The sequence below is a fragment of the Saimiri boliviensis genome, chromosome 2, assembly GCF_048565385.1.
Source record: "Saimiri boliviensis isolate mSaiBol1 chromosome 2, mSaiBol1.pri, whole genome shotgun sequence".
Lineage (NCBI taxonomy): Eukaryota > Metazoa > Chordata > Mammalia > Primates > Cebidae > Saimiri > Saimiri boliviensis.
The window spans coordinates 166,521,189-166,546,379 of NC_133450.1; the positions used below are offsets into that span (position 1 = coordinate 166,521,189).

The 25,191-nt window shown below is 35.0% G+C and overlaps 1 protein-coding gene across 11 annotated transcripts in view; it reads right to left on the reverse strand.

Moving 5' to 3' along the window:
• MPDZ (multiple PDZ domain crumbs cell polarity complex component) overlaps positions 1-25,191 on the reverse strand; it is a 176,494-nt gene that overhangs the window by 37,176 nt on the left and 114,127 nt on the right. For 7 of the 11 annotated variants that reach the window (XM_074394831.1, XM_074394833.1, XM_039475054.2 and 4 more), the window contains 6 exons: positions 20,390-20,494; positions 16,678-16,770; positions 10,693-10,870; positions 7,782-7,892; positions 3,690-3,788; positions 212-374 (listed from right to left, as the gene is read on the reverse strand). In XM_074394831.1, the coding sequence (XP_074250932.1) occupies positions 212-374; positions 3,690-3,788; positions 7,782-7,892; positions 10,693-10,870; positions 16,678-16,770; positions 20,390-20,494 (749 nt within the window). The remainder of the gene's footprint in view (positions 1-211; positions 375-3,689; positions 3,789-7,781; positions 7,893-10,692; positions 10,871-16,677; positions 16,771-20,389; positions 20,495-25,191) is intronic. The other 4 variants (XM_074394835.1, XM_039475055.2, XM_074394836.1 and 1 more) reach the window with 2 other exon arrangements.

Consider the following 25,191-nt stretch of genomic DNA (forward strand, 5'->3'; position numbering starts at 1 on the left):
AGCACTTTAAAAGGAAAGGAAAAGCATGATTTCATGCCTCAGGAATGTATGCTGTATTCAAGCAAAACAAACACTATTTCTTTCCACAAAGAATTGCAGTATAGATCACAAAAGCTGCAACATACTTATTTATCCAGGGCATAATCCTTGGGAAATTCAGAGCTATTTTAATACCTCTCATAATTAAATGCATCACAAAAAGACAACTTACTCCAGCTGTAACCAAACTCATCCTCTTTGTCCACATCTTGTGAGATTTTGCTTGCAGATGACTGTGCGTGATCACTGCCCATTTCTGCAAAGGCTGAAGGAGGGGGTGGGGACACATTGCACAATGGAGCCTTCTCTGGCTCTGATTCTGACTGACTGGGTGCCTGTGGGAACAAAAAGAATGCAGTGGGTTTGTGCAGTCTAAGGAAGAAATCTTCAAGTGGAAGAGAATAATGTCAAAAACAAAGACTGGCTTTAAAATATCTAACTAATAACAGAGAGCCTATACATATACATATATATATATATATAAAAAACAAATAATGGAAGGCTCATATATATATAAAACAAATAATGGAAAACTCAGATTGTTAGATATTTTACATATATATATATTTAATATGAATATGTAAATATATATCTTTATATATGTGACCTTTCCATTATTTGTTAGATATTTTAAAGCCAGTCACTGTTTTAGACATTACACTCTTATTTCCATATATATGTGTATATATAGATATATACAGATATATATCTATATATGTATGAAGTATTAGATGGGATTCAGGTAAAGTTTAAACATATTAAACTAAGTAGTATCAGAGAACAATTCATTGAACTTTTATTTGCTATTTTAAGCCAATGGATTATTGAATTTGAAGGCTTAAATGACTTGGTAGAAAACTGTACAAACTTTCCCTTCTAGAAGAAAAATGTCATTTAAAAGTTATAACTTTTGGGTCCAGGTAAGATTTAGGGCATCTAGAAAAATCTGCAAAAAAGATAATTAACAAAGAACCTGCCCTTCAAAGCTTATTAGTGAGACTAAATAATTATTTATTGCTACCTGAATCCTCTCTCCAAATGATTCTCTCAACAAATCCAGGATAGCAAGTATCATGTATGCAGGCTTGCCTACCAGGGAGTCAGTCTGTTAGCACAGAGCACACACTCAGATCTGAGAGGCATGGTTTTAAGGACACCACCAGCTTTCCCTTGCTAAGGCAGATCACAAGATAAATGAGAAAACACAGGAGGCTCCTTAATAGATTAAGTCAAAGCATGGTATACTTGTATACTTGGTATCACTTAGGGTCATAGGTCCTATTTCAAAAAAAAAAAAAAAAAAAAAAAGGACTTGGCATCATAAGTTATTATATTGCAAAAGCAATTGCAGTTTTAATAACAAAAACTGCAATTACTTTTGCACCAACCTAATATTATAGATGATCAAACAGAATGTTAGCGTTTGAAGGGTTTTTAAGTTACTGAGTTTATTCTAATCATTTTGCAAATGAATAAACCTTTTGAACCTGAGGCTACAAGAAGTGGAAGTTTTTGTTCCAAATCAAACAGTGGTACCAGACTTCTTTTTGCTTAACTATTAATCCAATGCACTTTCCTTTATACCATGCTGTCTCTTCCGATTTCCGTAAGTAAGACAGTACCTAACTCAAAGGTCAGGGACATCCAGCTAAAGTTCTAACCTTGGTACCAAGCTGTCCCTGATGCCTTGAACCTATAGTTTTCCCATATATTTTATTTTACTTTTTTACTACATAAGAATCCCTCTGATACAATTTGGTTTATTATATATGTTTATATCTAGAAAAATATTATGAGTTTTTTTAAAAACTGACTTCTTATAAGAATACATTAAATGATAAACATGCACAAATACTTAAAAATTATCAATTGGTGCCAAGAATTAGAATACCTAAAAATATATCTAACATTAGAACTATTTGACACTAAATGTGACCATTTCTTTGTTGATTCAGAAAGCACTCAATTTTCTGGCAAAGCAAAGAGATAGTTAATAGAGATTTAACAACATAAGTGTCAGATTACAGAATGTGCTATATTGAAATGTTCACTCTATATGTCATTGGACAAACAGATAAAAGTTACTAATGTAAATGGAACCCTTGTTATCTTCCCAAATGCTGTGCCATAAATCTCTTGAATTAATGTAACAATAAAAATGATCAAACATACAAAAAAAAAAAACCCTCATTTGATCCAATCAAGTTTCATTATCATAGTATAGAGGAGGAAAATATGTACTTTAGAATTTTTCTGGTTAAAAAAAATTTATTCTCTGTAACAACAGAAAATGTTATAAAGCATGAATTAAGTCCATTCCATTTTGTTAAAAGAACAAAATCTAATTGAAACTTTCCATAATTTTAACAAATATATAGATGTACATTTTACAGATCTTGCTGCATAATTTTTCTGAGTTGTTATTTTAAGAACAAACAAACAACCTGCTTATCTGAAAAACTTTCGGGGACCTTTGGCCCAACATTTTCATACTGTTGAGTAAACCAAAATGGTACCCTAACCCACCTGACTAATCAAAACAATGTAAGCCTCTATTTACTTGAGGGAAAATCAGGTGTATGTTTTCATACTACTGACACCCTCATTCTCATGAAGATCATGTATCTGCTTCGGTAGTGATGTTTTTAAAATTTATTCATGAAGATAGAGCTCTTTAACAAAGATTGTTCAGCCTTCATTGGCAAAAATGCAATGTATACTTGAAATCACTCCATGCCATGTATGTACACATCAAGTACAACACACACATAAAGCACACTGTAACACATTCACACAAGAAAATTCCACACTGACACAAACCTTAAAGGGTGTGGGAGCAAAAGGGTTAGTTGGGGAACAGTAGAAGATAATTCTACTTGAATTCTGTTTTTCCTATAGTAATAGAAAACATATTCCTTCAGATATATACCATCTTTGGTTAGCCCTATCAATAACATGGAATCCATTACAATAACATGGTAATCTGATGAATATTCATAAAGTGTTTCTCGAAAGAAAATTGTTGACATCTTTCTTCCTTTTCATGATCAAATTATGGTATATAAATTCTTGTAAATTTTTGTTTCAATTTTCGTTTTATAATCTCATCAGAAAATGAGAAGATCCAAGTATAGATTTACGAGCATTGAAACAGTTACGTTTCCTGATTCAGGCAATTATATGAGTATACTTCATGAATATTCAACAGACTCCTGCATGTACACATACACAATTATTTGTGCAGTGATTTACTCATGTTAGAGCTTTTATGATCACCTTGTGGAAGTCTGAAAAGAATTTGAAGCAATACAATGTTTTAAAGAAATTACGTGTGAAGATATCATACAATTGGCAACTAACGAAAATTTAAATATCAGAAATTTTAAATCACACCAAAAAGAAAGAAAGGCATTGGACTCCTGATTCTCTTTTACTTTTCAGAAGGGCCATTTAATTTCAGCAATAAAAATAAATATTCTCTGGCAAGAAAATGTGCTTAAAAAAGGATTTGCATGCCCACTCCAAACAGCTTCAGTTTTTTTTTTTCCTACCCAAATGTAGTAATCAGTGAACTGGGACAAAAGGCACAGTAGTAACAAAGAACAAAACATTTGCAAAAGGCAACAGCAAGACAATGGGCATTATCCAACCTTGTCAGCGTTGATTTGTAGAGAGTCAGCAAATGGGTTAGTGCTGCTGAAGTTGTACTTAGGGTAAAGGTTGTGCGGCAAGGAAGGCAAAGGGGATTTCTAAAAGGAAACATAAGAGGCACTGAACGCAAAGGAAATGTATTGAAAACAACTCAGTTTTAAAAGCAAAGTACATACTGATTTAAAGAACTGCCTGTGTGAAACTAGATCCTATCAGATGTAGTAATTAATAGCAACATCTTAAAACAGTCTGGAACTAACGATTTGTCTCTGATGACCTGAATCTATACCTGAGTCTAAATCATACCACCCACAGGAATCTAGTTGTCAAATTGATCCCAAATTTCTTTTATTTCTTCTCAATGTCTTCAGTATTACTAACAGAGACACATATATTTTGCCCGCTTTATATATTACTAAGTTTCACAAATATCAGAAAACAAGTTCAAAATTAAAACCACAAAATCTTTTTTATTTACATCTAAAAGCTAATTATGTTTTTTTAACTAATCAGTTCCAGAATGCAAATTATAAATCGGTCTGCTAGTTCACTGGTAACCTTCATCATTCTTTTATTTGTTTCCCAGTAAGGAAACTTTCCATATTTTGACTTCATATTGATAGTACTTTAGAGCAATTGTATTTTTTAACTTAAAAACTCAACAATCTATTAATAAATGAACTCCTGTACAGTGGTGTTCTCTATTTCTGCCCAGTTTCTGTGGAGGTAGAAACATGGAGATTCATGTTTTAAATAAATTTCCTATAAAATTGGCCACATTATTGGGGAATTTATGAAGCTTTAGATAATATTTGAAGTCCTGCCTTAAAGTGTTTCTCAGAGGTTTTGTGGCTTGCCAGTAATAAGCCCTGAGCCAGACTGTCAGAGTTGAAAATACATATTAAAGCCAGGATGACTGCCAGATAGAATTTAGCATTTTCATAGTTAAAAAAAAAAGTAATTTCCTTAGCACAATAAATTCTTCTCCTTCTTTTCACACCCGCTATCTTTTTCTTTTATTGACTATATCTTTCAGGGGAAATTGCAGACATTTAAAATTCATTTTGGCTCCAATTAAATGTTTGTGTTACTTCTCTCTATAAAAAAGCCCCACTGGCAGGCATCAAGTATAGGGAGAGGTTGTCATGTGACACCACCCTGTATGGGAGAACACTCTGGAAAGACTCCTCAGTATGCCTGCAGTAAAGCTTATGCCACATTACCCTTTCAATCTGCTCTTCTTGCAATGTTTTTCCTACAGAGGGAAGACAGGAAAAAGAAATGGGCACAATGACATTTCTGCTCATCTCAACTTTCTCCCTGCTTTTCAGTTTAAAATGTCAACTCCTGCTTTACAAAAGAGAAGATCACAAATACCAAGGCACATGACCATTTATTAAGGTGGCAGAAATGACTAGGCAGAGGTGAAAAATATATCCTAGGCAAAATAGTTCAATGCTATGAAAAGTGGAGATTATTTCTAATCTTCATACATGGGACTTTTAAGTTTCAAGTGTCCTTTATAATTCTGTAGAACATTAGAAAACAAAACTATAATAGCAAGAAATGAAATATTTAAAGAAAGCTCCAGTTTTTCAATTTTTATTACTTTTGTTTCCTTTTCAATTTGCAGATCTTAGAGGATTAGAATTTAGCCCGCATAGCAAAGTGTAAAAGTATAGCACAGGCAACAGCAGATGAAATAGTCGATCACTCTATTATTAGGGAAATATTTTTAGAAACAGACAATTTCTTATTAAAAAATCAACGATGAAACTTCTGTTTGTAGTCCCAAGGGCTGAGAAAAGCAGAAATATTAACAACGAAGAAGCACAGGGAAGATAAAAACATTCCCTGGCCCCTTTAAATGGGGCCCACCTTTGAGTGAGACAATGTGGTCAGACTGAATTCTGTGAAGGGTCACAATGGTGAAATTATCAGGGCCAGTTCTGGAAATTTCTGAGTCTTGAAGAGCTTAAGAACCAAAGAAACTGACTGGTTTTTCAGCCCATGTTTAAGATTTCCTAGGAGCTTTATCCTACATCTACAGATAACACAGTTATCACTAAGAGACTTTTAAGGATATGCATTCGTGATTGTTCCTTTTAGACTACTGAAGACCTGCTTATTTCCATAAGGAAATAAATCGATGAAACAAAACATATCTCATTTAAATGCAAAATTAATTTTAATTTTCCAAAGCAAAGTAAGTATGACTTGACTACACATATCATTCTTAACAAGATTTATCCTGTAACAATTGCTATAAGATCAGGCATCATTATAGCTCAGATAGTAAAATAAGAGTAATTTCCAGGTATTTGAGACAAATCTTCCCAACTCATTGGAAACTGTGCCTGACATTGAAAGAACTATTTGTAGTTTAAGTTTTTAAAGCAATATTGAGAATCACTATTCAGCAATTTATAGTATTGTCCCAAATATGTAAAAGTTGTAAATTATAAACAAAACAAAAAAGGACTAAAACCCACCCACATAAAAAAATAGCTTTAACTTAAACAGCCATTAAACATTATTATGCTGTGTGTATGTTTAACACACAAATAGAAACAAATGTAAAAGGATTTATAGTTATTTAAACAAATTGAATAGCTTTGTAAAGAATGCAGCATGATGCAGCCCTACCATTTGGCAAATTTTCTTTCTGAATGGATAATTATTACCTAACAATAAACAAGTGAATGATTAAAACTGCAGATGTTGAAGTGCTTACATTAAGAACTACTAGACTCACTCTTTACAGTAAACCCAGATCAGAGTTACACCTGTCTTCACAACAAAAGGAAGGGCCAATAAAATAAATCTGGTCACTTTATAGTCCATGGCATAGATTGGGATAGAATATTGATAAGTTACTTTGACAGAGCTCATCTAGAGAGCTGTTGGTTACTTTCATCATTTGAACCCTAATATCTTAAATTCTCAATTTCACAAGTTAAATTGAGCCTTAATATCTTAAATTCTTATTCTTACAAGTTAAAATTCAATGTATTTTGCAGATAAAATTACATATTTTAAGTTTTAGATGATGCCTTCAAGTTCCCTCACATATGTCGACATTTTTCTTTTAAAGACAACCAACTCTAAAACTTAGTAAGCAGATAATTCAAAGAGAATCACTATGATGGGGGTTGTTAATTTAAATCCAAAAGAGGAGTCTATAAGAGCTTCACGACATCTAGGAAATGGGATGCAATTTTTGAGTGGAGGTATATGTTTCTAAAGAACTTTCAAATGGGTATGTGAACCCAATATACTTAATAATTGCATGTGAATATTTTTCATGAGGCATAAAGGAGGAGTGGAAAAAACAGTTTTAAACCCTTGGCATAATTTTCATCTTCAGCATCAAGTCACATCAAATCCAAAGCCTCACTCTGTATCTTTGCTAACAACGTTCATTAAATGTACTTACATTTTCTAAAATGTTTTTTAAAGCTATTTTACCTGTGATGACTGACGGCAAATGAGTGGGTAGGTTTCTGTCCACCAATACAGCTATACAGTGATGAAGAGCTACTCAGTGATTGTGGCTAGAGTATAACAACTATGAAATCACTTGTAAACAAACCAAATCTACTCTGTGTGAATTTAACATTCAGTGGGATACACAAATACATGAAAGATCATTCACAGATAATCATGGGATTGCATAAACAGGAGATTCTGTCTAGAGAATACATTTAAAAAGAAAATGTCATTTCTTTTGCTTCTAAGGGGCTCCGCTAGAGATCACAGATAATTAACTTGAATCATGATACCACATTCCTTTTGATAACTTGTGTATTTTGTGACTGAAATGAATACTAACAATTAACCATCTAGATACCTAGAGCTACTGATAAACCCTACTTCTGTGTATATTCAACAGACCTCAGAAGTCTTTATTAAACATGGTGGAAGGGACTTCCAGCACAACTCAATTTTTGACAAAGCAAAACAAACTTTTAACAAGTCTGAGATTTAAAAGTAACTATTTTTCCTTATATAGACAACTTGGCCCTTGATACATTAGATTCCAAGTTGAACACTGTTTGGATATGCCTACCTTGCCCTTTGTGTTCGCTTACCCTTGGTCTGTTTATAATGCTCTGTACCATAAAGACTACAGGGTTGCCTGCTTTCCGAATGGCTTCCACAGCTTGTTCATGGCTTGCATCTCTGAGGTCCATTCCATCCACCTGCAATGGAAGGCCTCAGCTTAACATTTCAAGAATCTATAGAACAACAAAAAAAATGTGTGGATATAGAGTTTTAGGGATCCTTGATTAGACTACTAGAAAATCTGTTTTAATATCAAAAATAATTGAGACTATTTGTAAAGCTGCAGAACTTTCCGTCTATCCAGCTAACTTGTGGTCCCTTGCTTTGGACACAGATCTCTGTCTCTAATTGTCAGTTCAAGTCATAATCAATTGAAATGAAGGCTCTTCCTCTGCATTCCTTACATTGCTCAACTGCTCCTTCAAATTAATAAATCAGTATCATTAATGAAATAATATGAGGGAACTATCTGGCAGCACTGTCTTCATCATGAGTCATTGTAATGATTTTCTTCTAATCCATTATAAAGTGGTGTGGGAAAGGGTGATGCCTTGTATAATTCTCTCTGTAGGGAAGATTGAAGTTCAAAACAAAATTCTGATGCCCAGAAAAATCAGATAATGATAAGGTTAGTTTTGCAAAAGAATCATTGCAGTAGATATGATAGGAGCTGAAAGCTAAGAAATTGTGTTTATTGTTAGTAATTCTTACATAGTTTGAGAATTAAAGTTATTTTGTAAATTTTATTGATTATGGTTTGCCTGAGTAATGATCAGCTCAGCTTATACACTATCTGAATAAGAACAAAAATAGCTTAAAAGGCCAAATGCTAATCCTTTCAGAAAACTATAGGATGTTATCATTTTACCATTTCTAACTACCATGTTATGATACATACACAAAACGGTAAACTCAGAGTGGACACAATTCTAGAAAAGAACATTATTAGATGTTTGCACAGAACATTAGCACCTTTAAAAGAACTACATAAATTTAGAAAAAAACCTCCCTTAGGTTGATACTTAGATGAAAACATTCTTTGTGCGTATTAAAATAGCTTCTAATAGCTTTTTTGTAGAACAAAAGTCAGTATTCACATCTACCATATGTCTACTATATATTCCATTCGTGGAAAAATTTAACAGGATGTTAATTATCTTTGCTCAAATCCAAAGTACCATTCTCAGAGAATAATCTGCAGATATGCACTCACCTAGTCTACATACATTTTGAGAAACTCTTAGCAGAGACACGCTTTAGAATCCTCAGGATTACAGAGGCCTAAGGCTTCCTACACACTAGAAAAGTCCCTGCACATATGGCACAAGTCACTGCTAAACTGCATACAGTTATTTCACAACACAAAAAAAAGTCCTTTCTTTTCCATGTAAAAGGGGAGCTTTAACTTTTTAAATACAATTTAAACAAAATTTGAGAGCAAATTATGACCATTCCTTTCTAGAAAATAATATAAATAGCTCTCTTTCTATTTAGGTCAAAAGGATTTAATAGTGAGGTATAAATAAAATAAACTTCTTAGTGATAATCCAAAATTTAAAATTTTAGGTAGTATCCTAACTAAAGTTCCTTAAAAGGGGTCTAAGATACCTAATGAAAGAATGCAGGGTAGAGAAAAAGCCTATCATTCTTCCTTATAAATGGTCATCAAAAAAAAAAAAAAAAAAAAAAAAAAAAGGACATGGCCCCTGTTTTATCTCAGGTCCCAATGTGCTTCCACCTTTGGCTCTTAAAGACAGTAAGTCAATGAAGTAATAAATCAACCAATCATCAAAGCATTCATTTTAAAGTCATGGTTGATATGTTATAATTTCTTCTACACAAAACATTCCAAAGGTAAGTTATATGGGTTTAGAAAATGAGAGTCATTTGTATAAAGTAAATTTAATGGTCATTATAAGAGTAATAAAATTGTCTTTATTCAGAAGTTGTCTCTTTTAGTCTACTCTGTAAATCCTGAAAACTCAGAAAATCTGAGTCAGGTACTCCTTTCTCTATGCTTTTAAATAAAATTATGCTTATCCTGATCAAATAATTTATCACACTATTCTGAAGTGACTTGATTACTTGTCAAGTCTGTCCCACTTGGCAGGCAAGCACAGTGGCTTGTTTACTGTGGGATGCCCAGAGCCTGTTATAGCACCTGGAATGCAACAGCTGTTCCTGGAATATTTGTTGAGTAAATGAGTGAGTGACTTATGAGAGGAGAATCTATTTAAAATACTGAACTTTGCTTTGAATTAAGAGATTAGGCACAACTTAAGTACATGCTTCTAACACACAACAAAATACACATACATGTGCACACACATGCACACAGGCACACACATGGAGCCTTCATTGATGAATGAACACAGCACTGAAAAGGAGAGAGATCCTGGCTTCGACTGAGAAGGAATTACATGAAAAGTAATTGAGGTCTCAGCATTAAATATTTTACTAAAAAAGATGCACTTGAAAAAAAAAAGAAGCTCATCCAACAAAGTTTATCTGCAATGAAATGATAATAATAAAGTACTTCTTGAAATAAAATATCATTAATAACTTAAATTATATCTACATTTTGTGTGTGTGCATATATATATACATTGTATGTCTATATAATCTTAATTCAAATTTTTTCCCTAAGAATTGTGCTTTGTTCTTTCAAACAGAACATAATTATTTTATTTTGGAGCCAATTTTTTTAAATGGTTGGCTTTATCTCCAAACATCAGTCTCTGTATCAAGACATATTATCTGTCATTATATACATAAGAGAAAATTATGCATGAAAATAAACAAGGAAGAACTACTTTAACCACATACATATTTTACTCTAATGCTGGGTTGAGTAACTAGTATGAAGATGACAATTTCCTTAGTACAAAGGATGGAGCAGGTAAAAAATTTTAGCACAGAAAATTCACTGAAGGGTACCTCCACTATTCTATCTCCAGGTTTCAAGGTTCCATTTTTGCCAGCTGGACTATCTTCCAGAACATGTTTGATGAAAATGCCCCTCATCACTTCACCGTTGCTTAAACGACTTCCCATTCCTCGTCCACCAACAATGCTGATGCCTAAGGATTTGCTTGGTTCTCTCCAGAGTTCAACCCTAGAAAATAAATAAAATTTTCAACTCTTAGGAAAAAACACAAAATGAGAAAAAGCCTCATTATACTGGATTTGGCAATGATTTCTTACATATAACACCAAAGGTACAGAGAACAAAAGAAAAAATAGACAAAATGTACTTTATCAAAATTAAAAACTTTTGTTCATTAAATGATACTATCAATAGGATACAAAAGCAAACCACAGAAGGAAAAAAAATATTTGCTAATCATGTATCTGATAATTCATATGCTGAATACAAAGGGAAATTCTAAATCTCAAAAAAAAAAAATAAACAAGTGGTGTAAAACATGGGCAAATGTCTTGAAAAGTCACTTTTCTACAGAAGAAATATAAATGGCCCATAAGTACATGAAAATATGTTTAACATCACTAAATATTATGGAAATACAAATCAAAAGCACAGTAAGATACCGTCTCATATCCAACAGGATGACTACTACCTACTTAAAAAAATATATGGAAATTAACAAGGATGCGGAGCATTTGGAACTCTTGTATACTACTGGTAGAAATGTAAAATGATGCAGCTGCTATGGTAAAGAGTGTATAGGTTCCTCAAAAATTTAAAATAGAATTATCATATGATTCAGCAATTCCACTTGTGGGTATTATAACCAAAAGAATTCAAAGCAACATCTCAAAGAAATATTTATACACCCATGTTCACGAAGCTAAGAGGTAGAAGCAATCCAATTACCTATTGAGAAATGAGTAGATAAAATACTATACAATTTAGTGAAATATTATTCAGCCTTAAAAAAGAAGTGGATTCTGAAACATGCTATAATATGAATAAACCTTGAAGACATTATGCTAAGTGAAGTAAATCATCTAAGTAAAATAAAGGACAAATGTCATTTAATTTCACTCATATGAGGTACCTAGAGGTACCAAATTCATAGAGACAGGAAGTAGAATGGTGGTTGCCTAGGATGGGAAGAGAGAAGAAAGGGGAATTATTACTTAATGGGCATAGAATTTCAGTTTTGCAAGATGAAAAAAGTTCCATAGATAGATGGTGGAGGTGATTGCATAGCAATGTGAATGTACTTAATGCCACTGAACTGTACACATAAAAATGATTAAGCTGGCTTAAAATAATAATAAAAATATTTTAACACAATGGAATAAAATGTCATATATGTTACTTCTTATAAATATTACTTTGCTCAATTTATTAAGGTTTTACTAGTAGTAAAACAAGATAGTTTAAAATACCTTCTCACTATGTGTCCTATAGAATCTGAAAATATATTAACTCATTTCTGAAAATGATGTTATCAGTAAAACTGGACTCATACTCCAGGCTGGGGCACATACCAGTGTAAAAAGATGATTTTACACGATCTCAGTATTACATATATGAAGCAATCAAAAAATTCAGCTACTATTAAACAGATAGTAGTTTCTAAGCTTAGCAACCTAAGCAAGGGAAAGAACACTCCTGCATACACCATGGCAGGAATTCACCTTTGTAGAAAGATAAGTCACTCTTGCCAAGGCAGACCTGGTCACTAACAGTCAGGACATGAAGAGCAGTGATTGACAAAATCCTACAGGATATGATTCTCTCACTACTTCCCTAACCTCATCTGCTGATACGGTTTGGCTGTGTCCTCATCCAAATCTCAATTTAAATTGTAGCTCCCAAATTTCCTACATATTGTAGGACCCAGTAGGAGGTAACTGAATCATGGGGGCAGGTCTTTCCTGTGCTGTTCTCATGATAGTAAGTCAGTCTCATGACATCTGATGGTTTTATAGAGGGGACTTTTCCTGTACCAGGCTCTCTTCTCTGGTCTGCCACCATGTGAGATGTACCCTTCATCTTCCACCATGATTATGAGTCCTCCCCAGTTACATGGAACTGTGAGTCCATTAAACCTCTTGCTTTTGTCAGTTGCCCAGGCTCGGGTATGTCTTTATCTGTGGCATGAAAACAGACTAATACACCTGCCATGGGCTCTGTACTTTCTTCTCTCCACTCAAGCTACCACATCATCTGGCATGCTCCTACCTTGGGGCCTTGGAGCTTGCTAATTCCTCTGCCTTGAATACATTTCCCATACTCACAAAATAAAGACATGAACTCTAATGTAGTAACTACAAACAGCTATAAGAGCTATTGAGTATATTTAAAGCACATACATCTTGTGAAAAAAGCAGGATGTAAGAAAGAGTAAGGAAATCTGCAATGAGGTCTTTGGCCAGGATGAGTCAAAGCTCAGGTTGCTGGAGGAAAACATACCAAACAGAACTTTAAGGAGATGATGAGACCCTGAAATCTGCTCTGTGCTGCACAAAGGAAGACAATGTTGAACATTAAGTAGGATAAGACAGTATTGTCAAACATGTCCTTAACACTGACATTTAAGGTACTCCCAGAGAAGAGAAAAGGTTGAAGTAAGGACTCCTGAAAAATGACTGAGATAAGAAGAGGCTGAGGATGAAAGAGCACCACAGAGGAAAGGACGGGAACCAGGTAAAATGAAAGCAGATGCTGAGGAACATCTTCCTGTGGCCAGTAACTCTTTTTCTTGACTGTAAATCTGTAACTCTAGAAACTCTACCTGTTTAGTTTGAAAGAACCTTACCATGATCCTTGATCTTACAAAACCTTCATTAATAAACTAGTTAAAATACCGTTGTTTTCTCTTACTCCAGAAATTCTGTGATAGAAAAGAACCAACATCCACCATCTTTCCCTGGTTTTTGTTTGTTTGTTTTCATTTTTGTTCTGAGACAGGGTCTCGTTCTGCAGCCCAGGCTAGAGTGCAATGCCGTGATCATGGTTCACTGCAGCCTTGACTTCCCACCTCAACATCCTGGGCTCAGGAACACCTAGGCTCAGTAATCTTCCCACTCCAGTGTCCCTAAGTGCTGGGATTACAAGCATGAGCCACTACAACTGTCCCTTCCCTGTTTTCTTAAAGCAGATCCTATGGCAAAGTAGCAAAGTAGTAAGTTTAGCCATTGTACATATAGTACATTGCACATATAGTAAGTTCAGCCAAGTGTACATATTTAACAATCCAGAATACATATGTAGGACTCCTTAACTCTTTAGTTAAAAAGAAAAAAAAAGAAAAGAAAAGAAAGAAGGAAAGAAAATGTTTCCAAGGGCTCTATATGGTTGGTGTAAATTATAAAGTGATTCTTATGACTTCCTGAGTAATATAAAAAACATCAGTGGCCAGGCATGGTGGCTCATGCCTGTGATCCCAGCACTTTGGGAGGCTGAGGCAGGCAGATCACGAGGTCAGGAGATTGAGACCATCCTGGCCAACATGGTGAAATCCTGTCTCTACTAAAATACCAAAATTAGCCAGGCATGGTAGTGCACGCCTGTAGTCCCAGCTACTAGACAGGTTGAGGCAGAATTGCTTGAACCTGGGAGGCGGAGGCTGCAATGAACTGAGATTGTGCTACTGCACTCCAGCTCCAGTCTGGCAAAAGAGAGACTCTGTCTTAAAAAAAAAAAAGTTATAGCAACCTTAAAAAAAAAAGTATAGCAACCTTAAAAAGCAATTTGACAAACTGAAAGTAAAAAATGCATATAAACTTACAGGCCAGCAATTCCACATCTGGATATATTTCCTGCATAAATTTTCACGTGTAAGTATATATAAATATATTTATTGCACAGAATTATTATAATAGCAAATAACTGTTAACTATGAATCTGACAATGAATAAACTATGGTATCATATATTGACATGCAACACAACAACTAAATTGAATAAATTAGATCTTTAAGTATCAAGCTTGATAGATTTACAAAACATAAGAATTGAGAGAAAAATTAAGCAAAATGGAAAATAATACATGTGGTAGTACAATATCAACTGTGTAAAATGAAAACCACATGCAAAATGAAATACAGCCTATTTTACAATCTTAAAACTTACATTTTGCTAACAAGTATTCTTGATTTTCATACAAATTTCTGTTGTTTTCATGTATGATTGTCCCATCACATTTCTAATGCTATGAAGGATGTTCACAACACTAACTCCTAATTCATTAAAAGCTCTGGTTATTCCATTAGGCTTTCTTCTTCTCATGTTTTATGAACTTCCTCTAGAAGTAGCTTAGTGCATGTAGGGGAAGCACTACATTAGTGAATTCAGAGTACTTCTTAGAAGGATTTATGGAAACTTTGGACATATTCTTTATGTAAGGTTGTTAGCCATCTTAGAATTACATGAAAGTTAAAAGGAGAAAGGCATAAAAATTTTCCATTCCAGGCGTTATGCTCTTCTTTCTCATAAGAAAATTTCATAATGATTCCTGTATATAGTGTTTTCTCTTTGCTCAGGTACCAGTGACCAATATTGTATCAATAAAGACCAGGCGTCCCCAAACTACGGCCCGCAGGCCGCATGCGGCCCCCTGAGGCCATTTATCCGGCCCCCTGCCGCACTTCAAGAAGGGGCACCTCTTTCATTGGTGGTCAGTGAGAGGAGCACAGTATGTGGCGGCCCTCCAATGGTCTGAGGGACAGTGAACTGGCCCCCTGTGTAAAAAGTTTGGGGACGCCTGATATTAGACAAAGCCAACCACTGACTCACTATTTGCCAGGCACTATGCTAAGGATTTTAGATGACACTGAATTCTCCTCTAAATTCAAAAAGATTCCATTATTAATCCCATTTAACAGATAAAGTAGCAGAGACCCAGCAGAGATGAAGAAACTTGTTTTAGAAAGTATCAGAGTCAAAAATTCTCACATGGCTCTTACTGACACCAATCATTTTGATTGCCTTCTATATTAACCCATTTTCATGGTGCTGATAAAGAAATATCCAAGACTGAGTAATCTGCAAAAGGAGAAAGTTACTGGACTTACAGTTCCACATTGGCTGGGGAGGCCTGACAATCATGGCAGAAGGTAAAGAGGGGCAAGTCACATCTTACGTGGATGGCAGCAGGCAAATAAAAGGGCTTGTGCAGGGCAACTCTCGTTTTTAAAACCATCAGGTCTGATGAGACCCATTTACTTTCAGGAGAACAGCAAGGAAAAGACACACCTCCATAATTCAATCATTTCCCACAGGGTCCCTCCCATAACGTGGGAATTATGAGAGCTACGAGATTTGGGTGGGGACACAGAGCCAAATCACATCACCTTCTAAAAACTACTTTTCCTTTCATAATATTGTTACCAAAACTGACCAATGCATCTTATTTTCCTGTGATTACTGTCCTCCTAAAAAATTCAAGTTTATCACTATGACTATATGCTACAAAACAGTTTCATTTAACTTATTTCTACCTCCATCCACAAATAAATAAGACACATAACACCTCAGAATATATTTTCTGCCACAAATCTAGCACTTATACCTGTTTTCAATGTAGGCAGCACCATAGAAAGCTTGGTGGGATTTTTTTTTTTAATTGTATTTGGGCTCTGGGATAGATGTGCATATGTTTGCATATCTAGTTTCTACAAATGCTAGATAAAATTTTAATGAATACTTTTGGTATATCTAAGATCAAACTCTACAGAATGTATTATCCATTCCAACTATCTATGCATAATTTTCTTTCATTCAGTCCCTACTATGTGCCAGATCTCTGCATATATATGTTAGTTTTAACCCTATGTGATATGCATTATTCTCTCCACTGTATACATGAAAAACTGATGGGTTAGAAGTATTAAACAACTTACCCAAAGGGACAAGAAGGAAGCTGAAATCCAGTACTTGAAACTACACCTGCTTCTCTTTCAACACTATATATCCATTGACTAGGCAGAAGACAGAAATAGTCCTTACCGTCTGGGCTGATTCCAATTGCTGTATGCTGGGTTTTGAAGTTCACTTTCTTCGCCCTCTCCCTCTTCTCGCTCTGGTAATTCTGGAATGTCTCTGGTTAAAGAATTATGCAATGAGTACCCCCAAATCCTAGTACAATATGCAAGATTATCTTATATGTACTCTACTGTTGGTTTAGCTAAAAATGGAGAACTACTCTATATTTTCACCGTATGTGGCAATAAGTATAAAATATTTTTACATCAGGAGGAAAGAAAAACCTAACCAAACAAAATTTAAATCTTGCATTAGAATCAACTTATCATAGTGTAGAATTGAACACTAAGATTCTTGTTTAGTCTGTTTCTTTCCTGATGAAACATGAGAGAATAAGGGAAAGAAATAGGAAAAATGGAATAAATACCAGGTTTGTAAAGAAAATCCAATGAACAAGCATTTCTTAAATTTCTATAATATGCAAGAAGCTAGAAGTACCATGTAGGTTGTAAGCATGTATGCACAGCCCTGACCCCTGTCCTAAGGGAATTTCTCATCAAGTTTGCCAAGAGTTCAGTATCTCTTTTCCTAAGGAGGGACCAATGCTTTTCTTTCCATTTCTGAAAAATTAAGTGAAATGCTTATGGTACAGCTTCACCCCATCCAGTGGGCCAAGACACAGAATACTTCTTAAGGGAAGCAGACAAGAATTAGAACCTAGAAAGTGTCCTTAAAATATTCAGTGATAGCCAAGGTATGGGGGAGGTCCTTAGTCCTAAAGCCCAAGCAGTGGGAGCTACTCAGAATCGTTCTAGCCACATTGCATCTTGCTTCTTCCTTTTTAGATATAAGATAAATATCCAGAATAATCTAATCCAAGGACCCCAGTCTCTTCAGATTATTCTATAATCTTGAATCTTTTCGATAACCCAAATATGTTCCTCTACATGTGATTATTGTTTACTCATCTTAGAGTGTCAGGGACTCAAGTTTCATGTCTTCCTGCATGCACTCAGCCAAGAAAGAAGACAATCAACTACTTTTCTGCTGTATTAACGCACTGAATACCAACAAGATTTTATCCACTATAATAACTAGATCTCTTTATATCTGTATATATGTACCAGGTAAAGTAACTGGCAGAAAGTCACATGGTAATGCAGCATAGTTGAGATTTGGATTGAGGTCATCTTACCATAAAACCTGAGTTCTTAACTGCCATGCTATGCTGCCACATATTTTTATATGGCACATGCTTTGTAGACTTGTGCAATTCCTTCTTTGGATCCAATGGTAAGAACATGGAGTCTGATTATATTCTACGCTTGGCTCTGGCATTTATTAGTTGTGGGAAAGTTACTGAACCTTTCTCTGCTTCAGATTCTTCTACCGAAAATGCGGATCCCTTAGTTCTATTTTAAGCATTCTGGTATCAATAGAAAATATACTTTCTCTGCAGTGAAGCAGCTGGTTAGAGCATAGAACAATCCGGGCTATACGCTTTTCTGTGCTTGAAGGAAGCACAGTGCTCAAAGTGGCTTTCTTTCTAATATCTTGTGAGTATTTTAAGGCCATAGAACTTAACAGGACTAAGATGTTACCTGGTGTTTTCTTTAAGTAAGTCACGTGACACACATTTCAGAGGGACATTGAAATAATTGACTTTACCAGTTTGACAGGATGCACTAGGAAACTAGAATCAGCTCACGCCATTAACCCTACAATAGAAATCCTGGAGGGTGGCTGACCTTCGTGCAGTATAAAGTAAACACAGTTGCCTCCTCTATCCCTCATATTTTTGGGTCCCACATCCATGGATTAAACTAATAGCAGACCAAAAATATTTGAGAAAAAAAATAGATGGCTGCATCTGTACTGAACATGTACTTTCTTTCTTGTCATTATTAAAAAAATACACACACAGTATAATCACTATTTACATAGCCTTACACTGTATTAGGTATTATAAGTAATCTAGAGATGATTTGAAGTATATGGGAGAATGTGCATAGGCTATATGTGAATACTGTACCATTTTGTATAAGGGATTGAGCATCTGTGGATTTTGGTATCCATGGGGAGTCCTGAAATGAATCCCCAACAGACATTGAGGGACAATTATACTCCTTTTCCCATAATATTCATGAGGCCCCAAGGACCCTGCCATTCCTTCCCTTTATTATACAAATAGCGTACCTTCCCTTTCCCTGACACTTTCTGTATTCTGTGGACATGTGTAATTTGCGGAGGAAGCAGTAAAGATCATAATGAATGCAAGGTCACTGGAGACCATAGTGTTCTAGGACATTCTGACATCCTCTAAAGAACAGTAGAACATGGCTGGGCATGGTGGCTCATGCTTGTAATACCAGCACTTTGGGAGGCTGAGGTAGGGGGATAGGGGATCACAAAGTCAGGAGTTCAAGACCAGCCTGGCCAAAATGGTGAAACTTCATCTCTACTAAAAACACAAAAAATTAGCTGGGCATGGTGGCTGGTGCCTATAATCCCAGCTACTCAGGAAGCTGAGGCAGGAGAATCACTTGAACCTAGGAGGCAAATGTTGCAGTGAGCCAAGATCACGCCATTGCACTCCAGCCTGGGCAACAAGAGCAAAGCTCCATCTCAAAAAAAAAAGAATGGTAGAACTCTTCTGAGAAGACCTCAAAGTGCTTGCAAGGCCATTTCTGCTCTACCACATGCTTACAAGAAACTTGGTACTTAGTTGCCAGCACAACTGAAAAACACAGGCCCACAGCTGAGAGTATAAAATGGTACATTCTCTAAGGAAAAGCAATACGACATTATTCATCTCCCTGATCTTGACTCAGTCAGCAGCAGCATCAAAACCCAGTTCTTGCCTTTCCTAAGAAAAAAGAAAACGTTCCCTATATTATTTAAAGGCTCAATACACTGTGCATCAAGCGCCTTTAAAAAGCCAAACATCGTTTCCTAACATGTATAGATGCTAACAGGTTCAGCTCAACATTCTCCAAGAGAGTAAGAAAATTATGATTTAAAATGTTTCTGGTCTAGGTATGGTGGTGCACACCTGTGAATCCCAGAACTTTGAGAGGCCAAAGTGGGCAGACTGCTTAAGCTCAGGAGTTTGAGACCAGCCACAACAACGTGAGCAAACCCTATCTCTACAAAAAATACAAAAATTAGCCCAATGTGGTGACACACACCTATAATCCCATCTACCTGGGAGGCTGAGGTGGGAGGTTGCATTAACCCAGGAGGTAGAGGCTGAAGTGAACCATGATGGCACCACTGTACTCTAGCCTGAGCAAGAGTGAGACTCTGCCTTGAAAAAGAAAAAAAAAGTTTCTGAATTCGTATGCATGTTAATAAAAGAATAAATAACATTTCTAAAGATATTTGATAATATTTATGAAAAAGTAAAAAAATCATATAATTTCTTAGGTTCTAAGAAATTAATGAAATGATACTCATTTGGGGCAAATTATCAAAACTTAATATGTTAAAAGTGCTACACTGTGTGGTAGAACTAAATACTGTTTTACTGATTTGAATATTTATATATTTCTCAAATTTTCCATACTATATAATAATTAGTTACATTATTGAGGGTAAGGGAAGAATATTTTTTAAAATCTTGAAAGAGGAAAAGGATTCAGGCTTTTTTTTTGTTCTAGTCCTCCCTGACTCTGAATTCTAAATCCTCTACGACTTGCTATATCATTTATTGTATCAGATTTAATGTTTCACTCACCTGCCAGTGTATGAAGAAAAAATGTCCAATGCCATCATTCTTCCCGATTGTTGTCCCAAGCTTATTTTGAACTCTTCCAAATGTTCTGCAGGCACATAAGTAATTCTGGAACAAAACAGAATCCATGAAAGCGAAGGGAAACAATGTTTTGCCTAGCTGTTAGAAAAAGTTTCTAAAATAAAGGAAACAAGTCATACTGTCTCTTTCTCCCTACTTTTTCACACAACTCATTTAATCAGTATATTCAGCAGAGTCTAAACTTCAACAGGATAAAGTATTCTATAGGGAAAAATAACAACAGAAACTAAGTTTTTAAATGCTGTGATTAACTATGTGTTCACCAATCATCATGTGGGAAAGGAAAACACAATTATTTATACTGTCAAACGAAAAGGCTAACAACAATTTTTTTTTTTTAATTAGGAAGATATATAAATCCCTAGAACAATGATTGTCAGTAATAACATTAATTTTGCCCAAAGATTTCTGGGTTCTCTAGCAGAAACAAATTAGGTTTACTCTACTGAAATGCTAAATATCACAAATTACTTTACATCTTTCTATAAATACATAATTAATTCTAGAGATTAACAAGTGTTACCAATAATTATGTTAGCGCTATTAAGTTATGAACTCTCAAGTCTAAAGTATGAGATTAAACCATTTGAGTTTATGGAAAGACTCTTACTAATTTGTAGCAATTTTTAAAAATTCACTTTGGTCTCAAAGTAAAGACTACACTTTACATGTGAATGGCCATTTACTAATTCAACAAGTACTGACTGAATGCCTATTATGTGGAAGACACTGTGCCAGATGCTGACTACTGCTGTAATGTTTAGAAACTGATATATGAAAACTCAAGTTTATGGCTGTCCTCTAAGGCTTCTTACATAATGGATACAGTTTTTTAAGTAAGCTGTTTCAAGAAATTCAAATTAATGAATAGTAACATAAGAGAAATACTGAATCTGAACTCAATACAGCACTTTTGTGCAACAACAAAAAAATTAGAAATCCAAAGATTATTAAATCATCGCTCCCTAATGTATCTGTTAAGTATACAAAGCCTTAGCACTGGAGGGCAAAGATAAAAAGATAGTCTTTTATGTTATAACAAAATAAAAATTATACCAATGTCATAATTTACTGAATGAGGAGTATACATAATTTCAAATATATTGATTATTCTTAGAGAAAGCATTCACTCTTTCACTTCAAAGTGTGAGGTCACTTGGGTTTGGAGTTGGAAGACACAGTTCTGCTATCATGCAGAATGTCATGGGATAAATCACTACTGTTGACTGTTGAATCTCTATATCCTCTACCACAAAAAGGATGTCACTTTTGTGAAGCTACTGTAAACTGAGAAGCACAATCCAAATGTAAGTCAGTGCTCTCACAGGTCATCAGCTTTCCTGGTCATACTCATCACTTGGGCAGAATACATGAAGGCTTCATGACACTTTTACCTCAAAGATCAAAAAATGAAGCAGAAAGCACAGATCAATGAATTGAAGACTAAGCTGGGTGAAAAAGTTGCATTTTAATTCTGGCCCTAATTAGTTTATTCATCTATAAAGACACCTTCTTTAAGGTGCTACAAAAATATATGGCATAGCAAATCTGCTTTTATCCCGTCAAACAATACATTATGTCAGGAAAGAAGACTGATTATATTTTAAATGATGAAACAATAAAGATAAATATAAAACCTAAAATGTGAACAGGCTATTCACATGTGATAAAGATAAATATAAATCTAAAATGTGAAAAGGCTATTCAAGAAAACTGATGTTATTCCTGAAGATTCAGTAAAACTCCTATAAATAAAAAAGTTTAAAAAGCCAGGAAAAGGTCAGGGAGAAAAGGCAAGATAGAATAGCAAAAATAATACTAATCAGTACAAAGTATTTAATTTTTAATTGGTTTAAGAAAGAAGGTAAAGATGTTTCTATCCCAAACAATGTTAAAAAGGAATTTTTCTTTACATTTGTTCAATGTTATTTTTTCTTTTACCAAAAGGTGAGGAGTGGAGGTATTTACAAATATTTTTTCTATACTTGGCATACCAGTGAGAAAGAGTAGAGATGGCAGTTTTCATAACTATTTAGCCACTACAGGAGTGAGGCCACCAGAACAAGCGTCCCACAATGCAACAGCACATGCCGAACCATGCTAGCACAAGTCTGTCACACAATCATACAAAACCTCCAAATCCGTAGCAAAAAGGCCAAAGCTGTATTACGAGCTGCAAAAACACACTGAAAATGCTCAGAGAGGTGAATTAAAAATTTAAAGTAACTTTTGGTTACACATGGACTAACTTTTGGTTATACATGGACTAGAAGAAAAAAGAATAGCATTAGTGATGCTGTAATGTGATATGGCTATTAATGCAGAGGCTGCGCCTGCACATGCATACAGGATTCTTCCCTTACAAAGGAGCTCAAAAGCTTTGTAATTAGAAAATATGATTTTCAAATGAGTTCACAATCATCAGTGCAATGTGAAAACGTAACAATTTCACTGCTCTGTTGGATTTTATGTTCTTATTTAAACAAAGAAAACAATCCAAAATGTATATACGAAATCTGTATCAGGATCTATCCTTGCACTGGGACATTACAAAAGCACAAAATTGTTTTCACAGACAAGTTGTAACACACAGCCCTAATGAGCTTCTGAATCACTGATACTCACACATAAAAGGGGGCTCGATCGTCAGCAGGTGCTGCAGAAAATCTAGAATGTGAAGCATACGCCGCGGCATCTTTTTACAATGGTGTTAACAAATGTCAATGTCTTGTGCTGAATGTGAGATGCATACATATGCAGTTAAAAATGGGTGCTCCTGGTTGGTTTTTTTTTCCCCTTTCTACCTCCCTCCCATCTACACCTCCCCCAGAAAAGCATCTGCTCTTTACTAGTGTCTATAGCAGTGATTATTAACAAGCATGAAAAAAATGTAACTGCAATCAATCTTTTATTCCTTGATCAGGAATTCATCCCACACTTTAGGTTAAGGCAGGTGAATTCTGATTCAGCTCAGTAATTATCTGGCAGATGTTATAAGCAGCTGCTGCTAAGCACAAAACCCTGGCTATTATTACAGAAATATAAGAGCTCCTGGCAAGGTGGAGTGAGAAGTGAAACAGAATGCATTCTGGTGAGGCTTCGCATCTGGTTTTCCATAGAAAATAATAAAACCTGGATCTTAAACTGGCTGTTCTTGAACTCTTGAAACTCAAATTATCTACCCATGCATGCATGAACACACACACACAAAAGTTCCTAGCTATCTATCGTAAATGGCAAAAAAGAAATCCAGTGCATTGTCTCTATATGCAATGCTTTCCCTAAAACCAATCAGTTATGTAACTGAACCACAGTCTCTTTTTTTTAAAGTCCCTACAATACACCCCTCCACCCCCACCCAGATTAAGCTAGGTTCATGAAGAAAAATAATGAGAAAGCGATGTGGATGGAGCCTAGATCCAGGTAATGAGCACAAAGCTTAATGGGCCCCAGGCAATGTCATGGTTCTATTCAGAGTAATGGAAAGACTAAACTTTCCTTTTGGGAAGATTAGTCACATAGCTTTCAAGATAATTCTAAACCTTCTGCTTCACGAAACAAGTGGTAGGAAAGGTACAGGGACAAAAACATTTCATGCAAAATGCACAGAACATGCTGCTCAGCCCTGGTCAACCTAAATGGCTATTTGCATTTTATAATCTATTTTTTTCCTGAAAAAGCATTATGTAAGGATGATTTTAGTTTATTTCTATAATTAATCAATAAGTTAAGCTATCACTATTTGAATGAGAGCATTTTTAAAGCATTTGAGAAGAAATCAATGTGTTCTGAATGTCTGCATGTTAGTTTACCTGCATGAGAGAGAGATTCACTGACTGAATGAATGACTGATTTCCAGAAGGAAGGTTGTATGATTTTTCTTTTTTTAAAAAAAATGTTAAGATTCTACAGTACATTCTGCCTCCTAAGATCCTAAAGTAAGTATGAAGCTTAGCTCTCTAGATATCCTTCATAGTCATAATAAAGCTTCTACCCACATGACGGGGTAAATTCTGCTGAATCAGAGGGAGAGGGAAAATGGAAATACACAACAACAACAAAAAATGAGGAAAGGGTAAAAAAGACTTTGAGCCTGAAAATGGACCCCAAAAGTTTTCTAGAGCTGACCAGATGCATGACTTAAGCCAAACTGGCATCACAATGGTCTTATTTTTTAACCACTCTTAAAGTTCTGCAGTACATTAGAACTGAGGGGTAGGGCTAGTACTAATTCTGGTGATCGGAGTGTCAAAAGGTGGGCAGCAGAGTATCAGCACACACAGCATAAATGTACATCATGGCACAATAAATCAGATGATCAGTTACTAGGCCAACTGCATTTTATACTACATCTAATCCATTTAAACAAAAGCCCCTACAGTAAATACATAGTCTCCATATGGTCTATGTCATAGAGCACTGGCCATAAATGGTAAGGAAAACACTTGAAGTTTCTCTTTTCTTATGATAAAAGGACTAACATTTTTAATGATGTTCACTTGTACTCCAATTATTATAAGGTAATTAAGGAACAGTAACATGATCTGATGATCTGTTCAACTGTAAATAAAAGTCAAAAAAGCATACAAAAATATGAAAGCCCATTAGTAAAGATTTTGCCTAAAAATAGTATTTCTTTTGTCTAAGATAGCGGAATCTGCTCCAAATGTATATACTTCTCTGCTTTTTATTGACCACAGAATGAAAAACAGTCTGTACAGCTT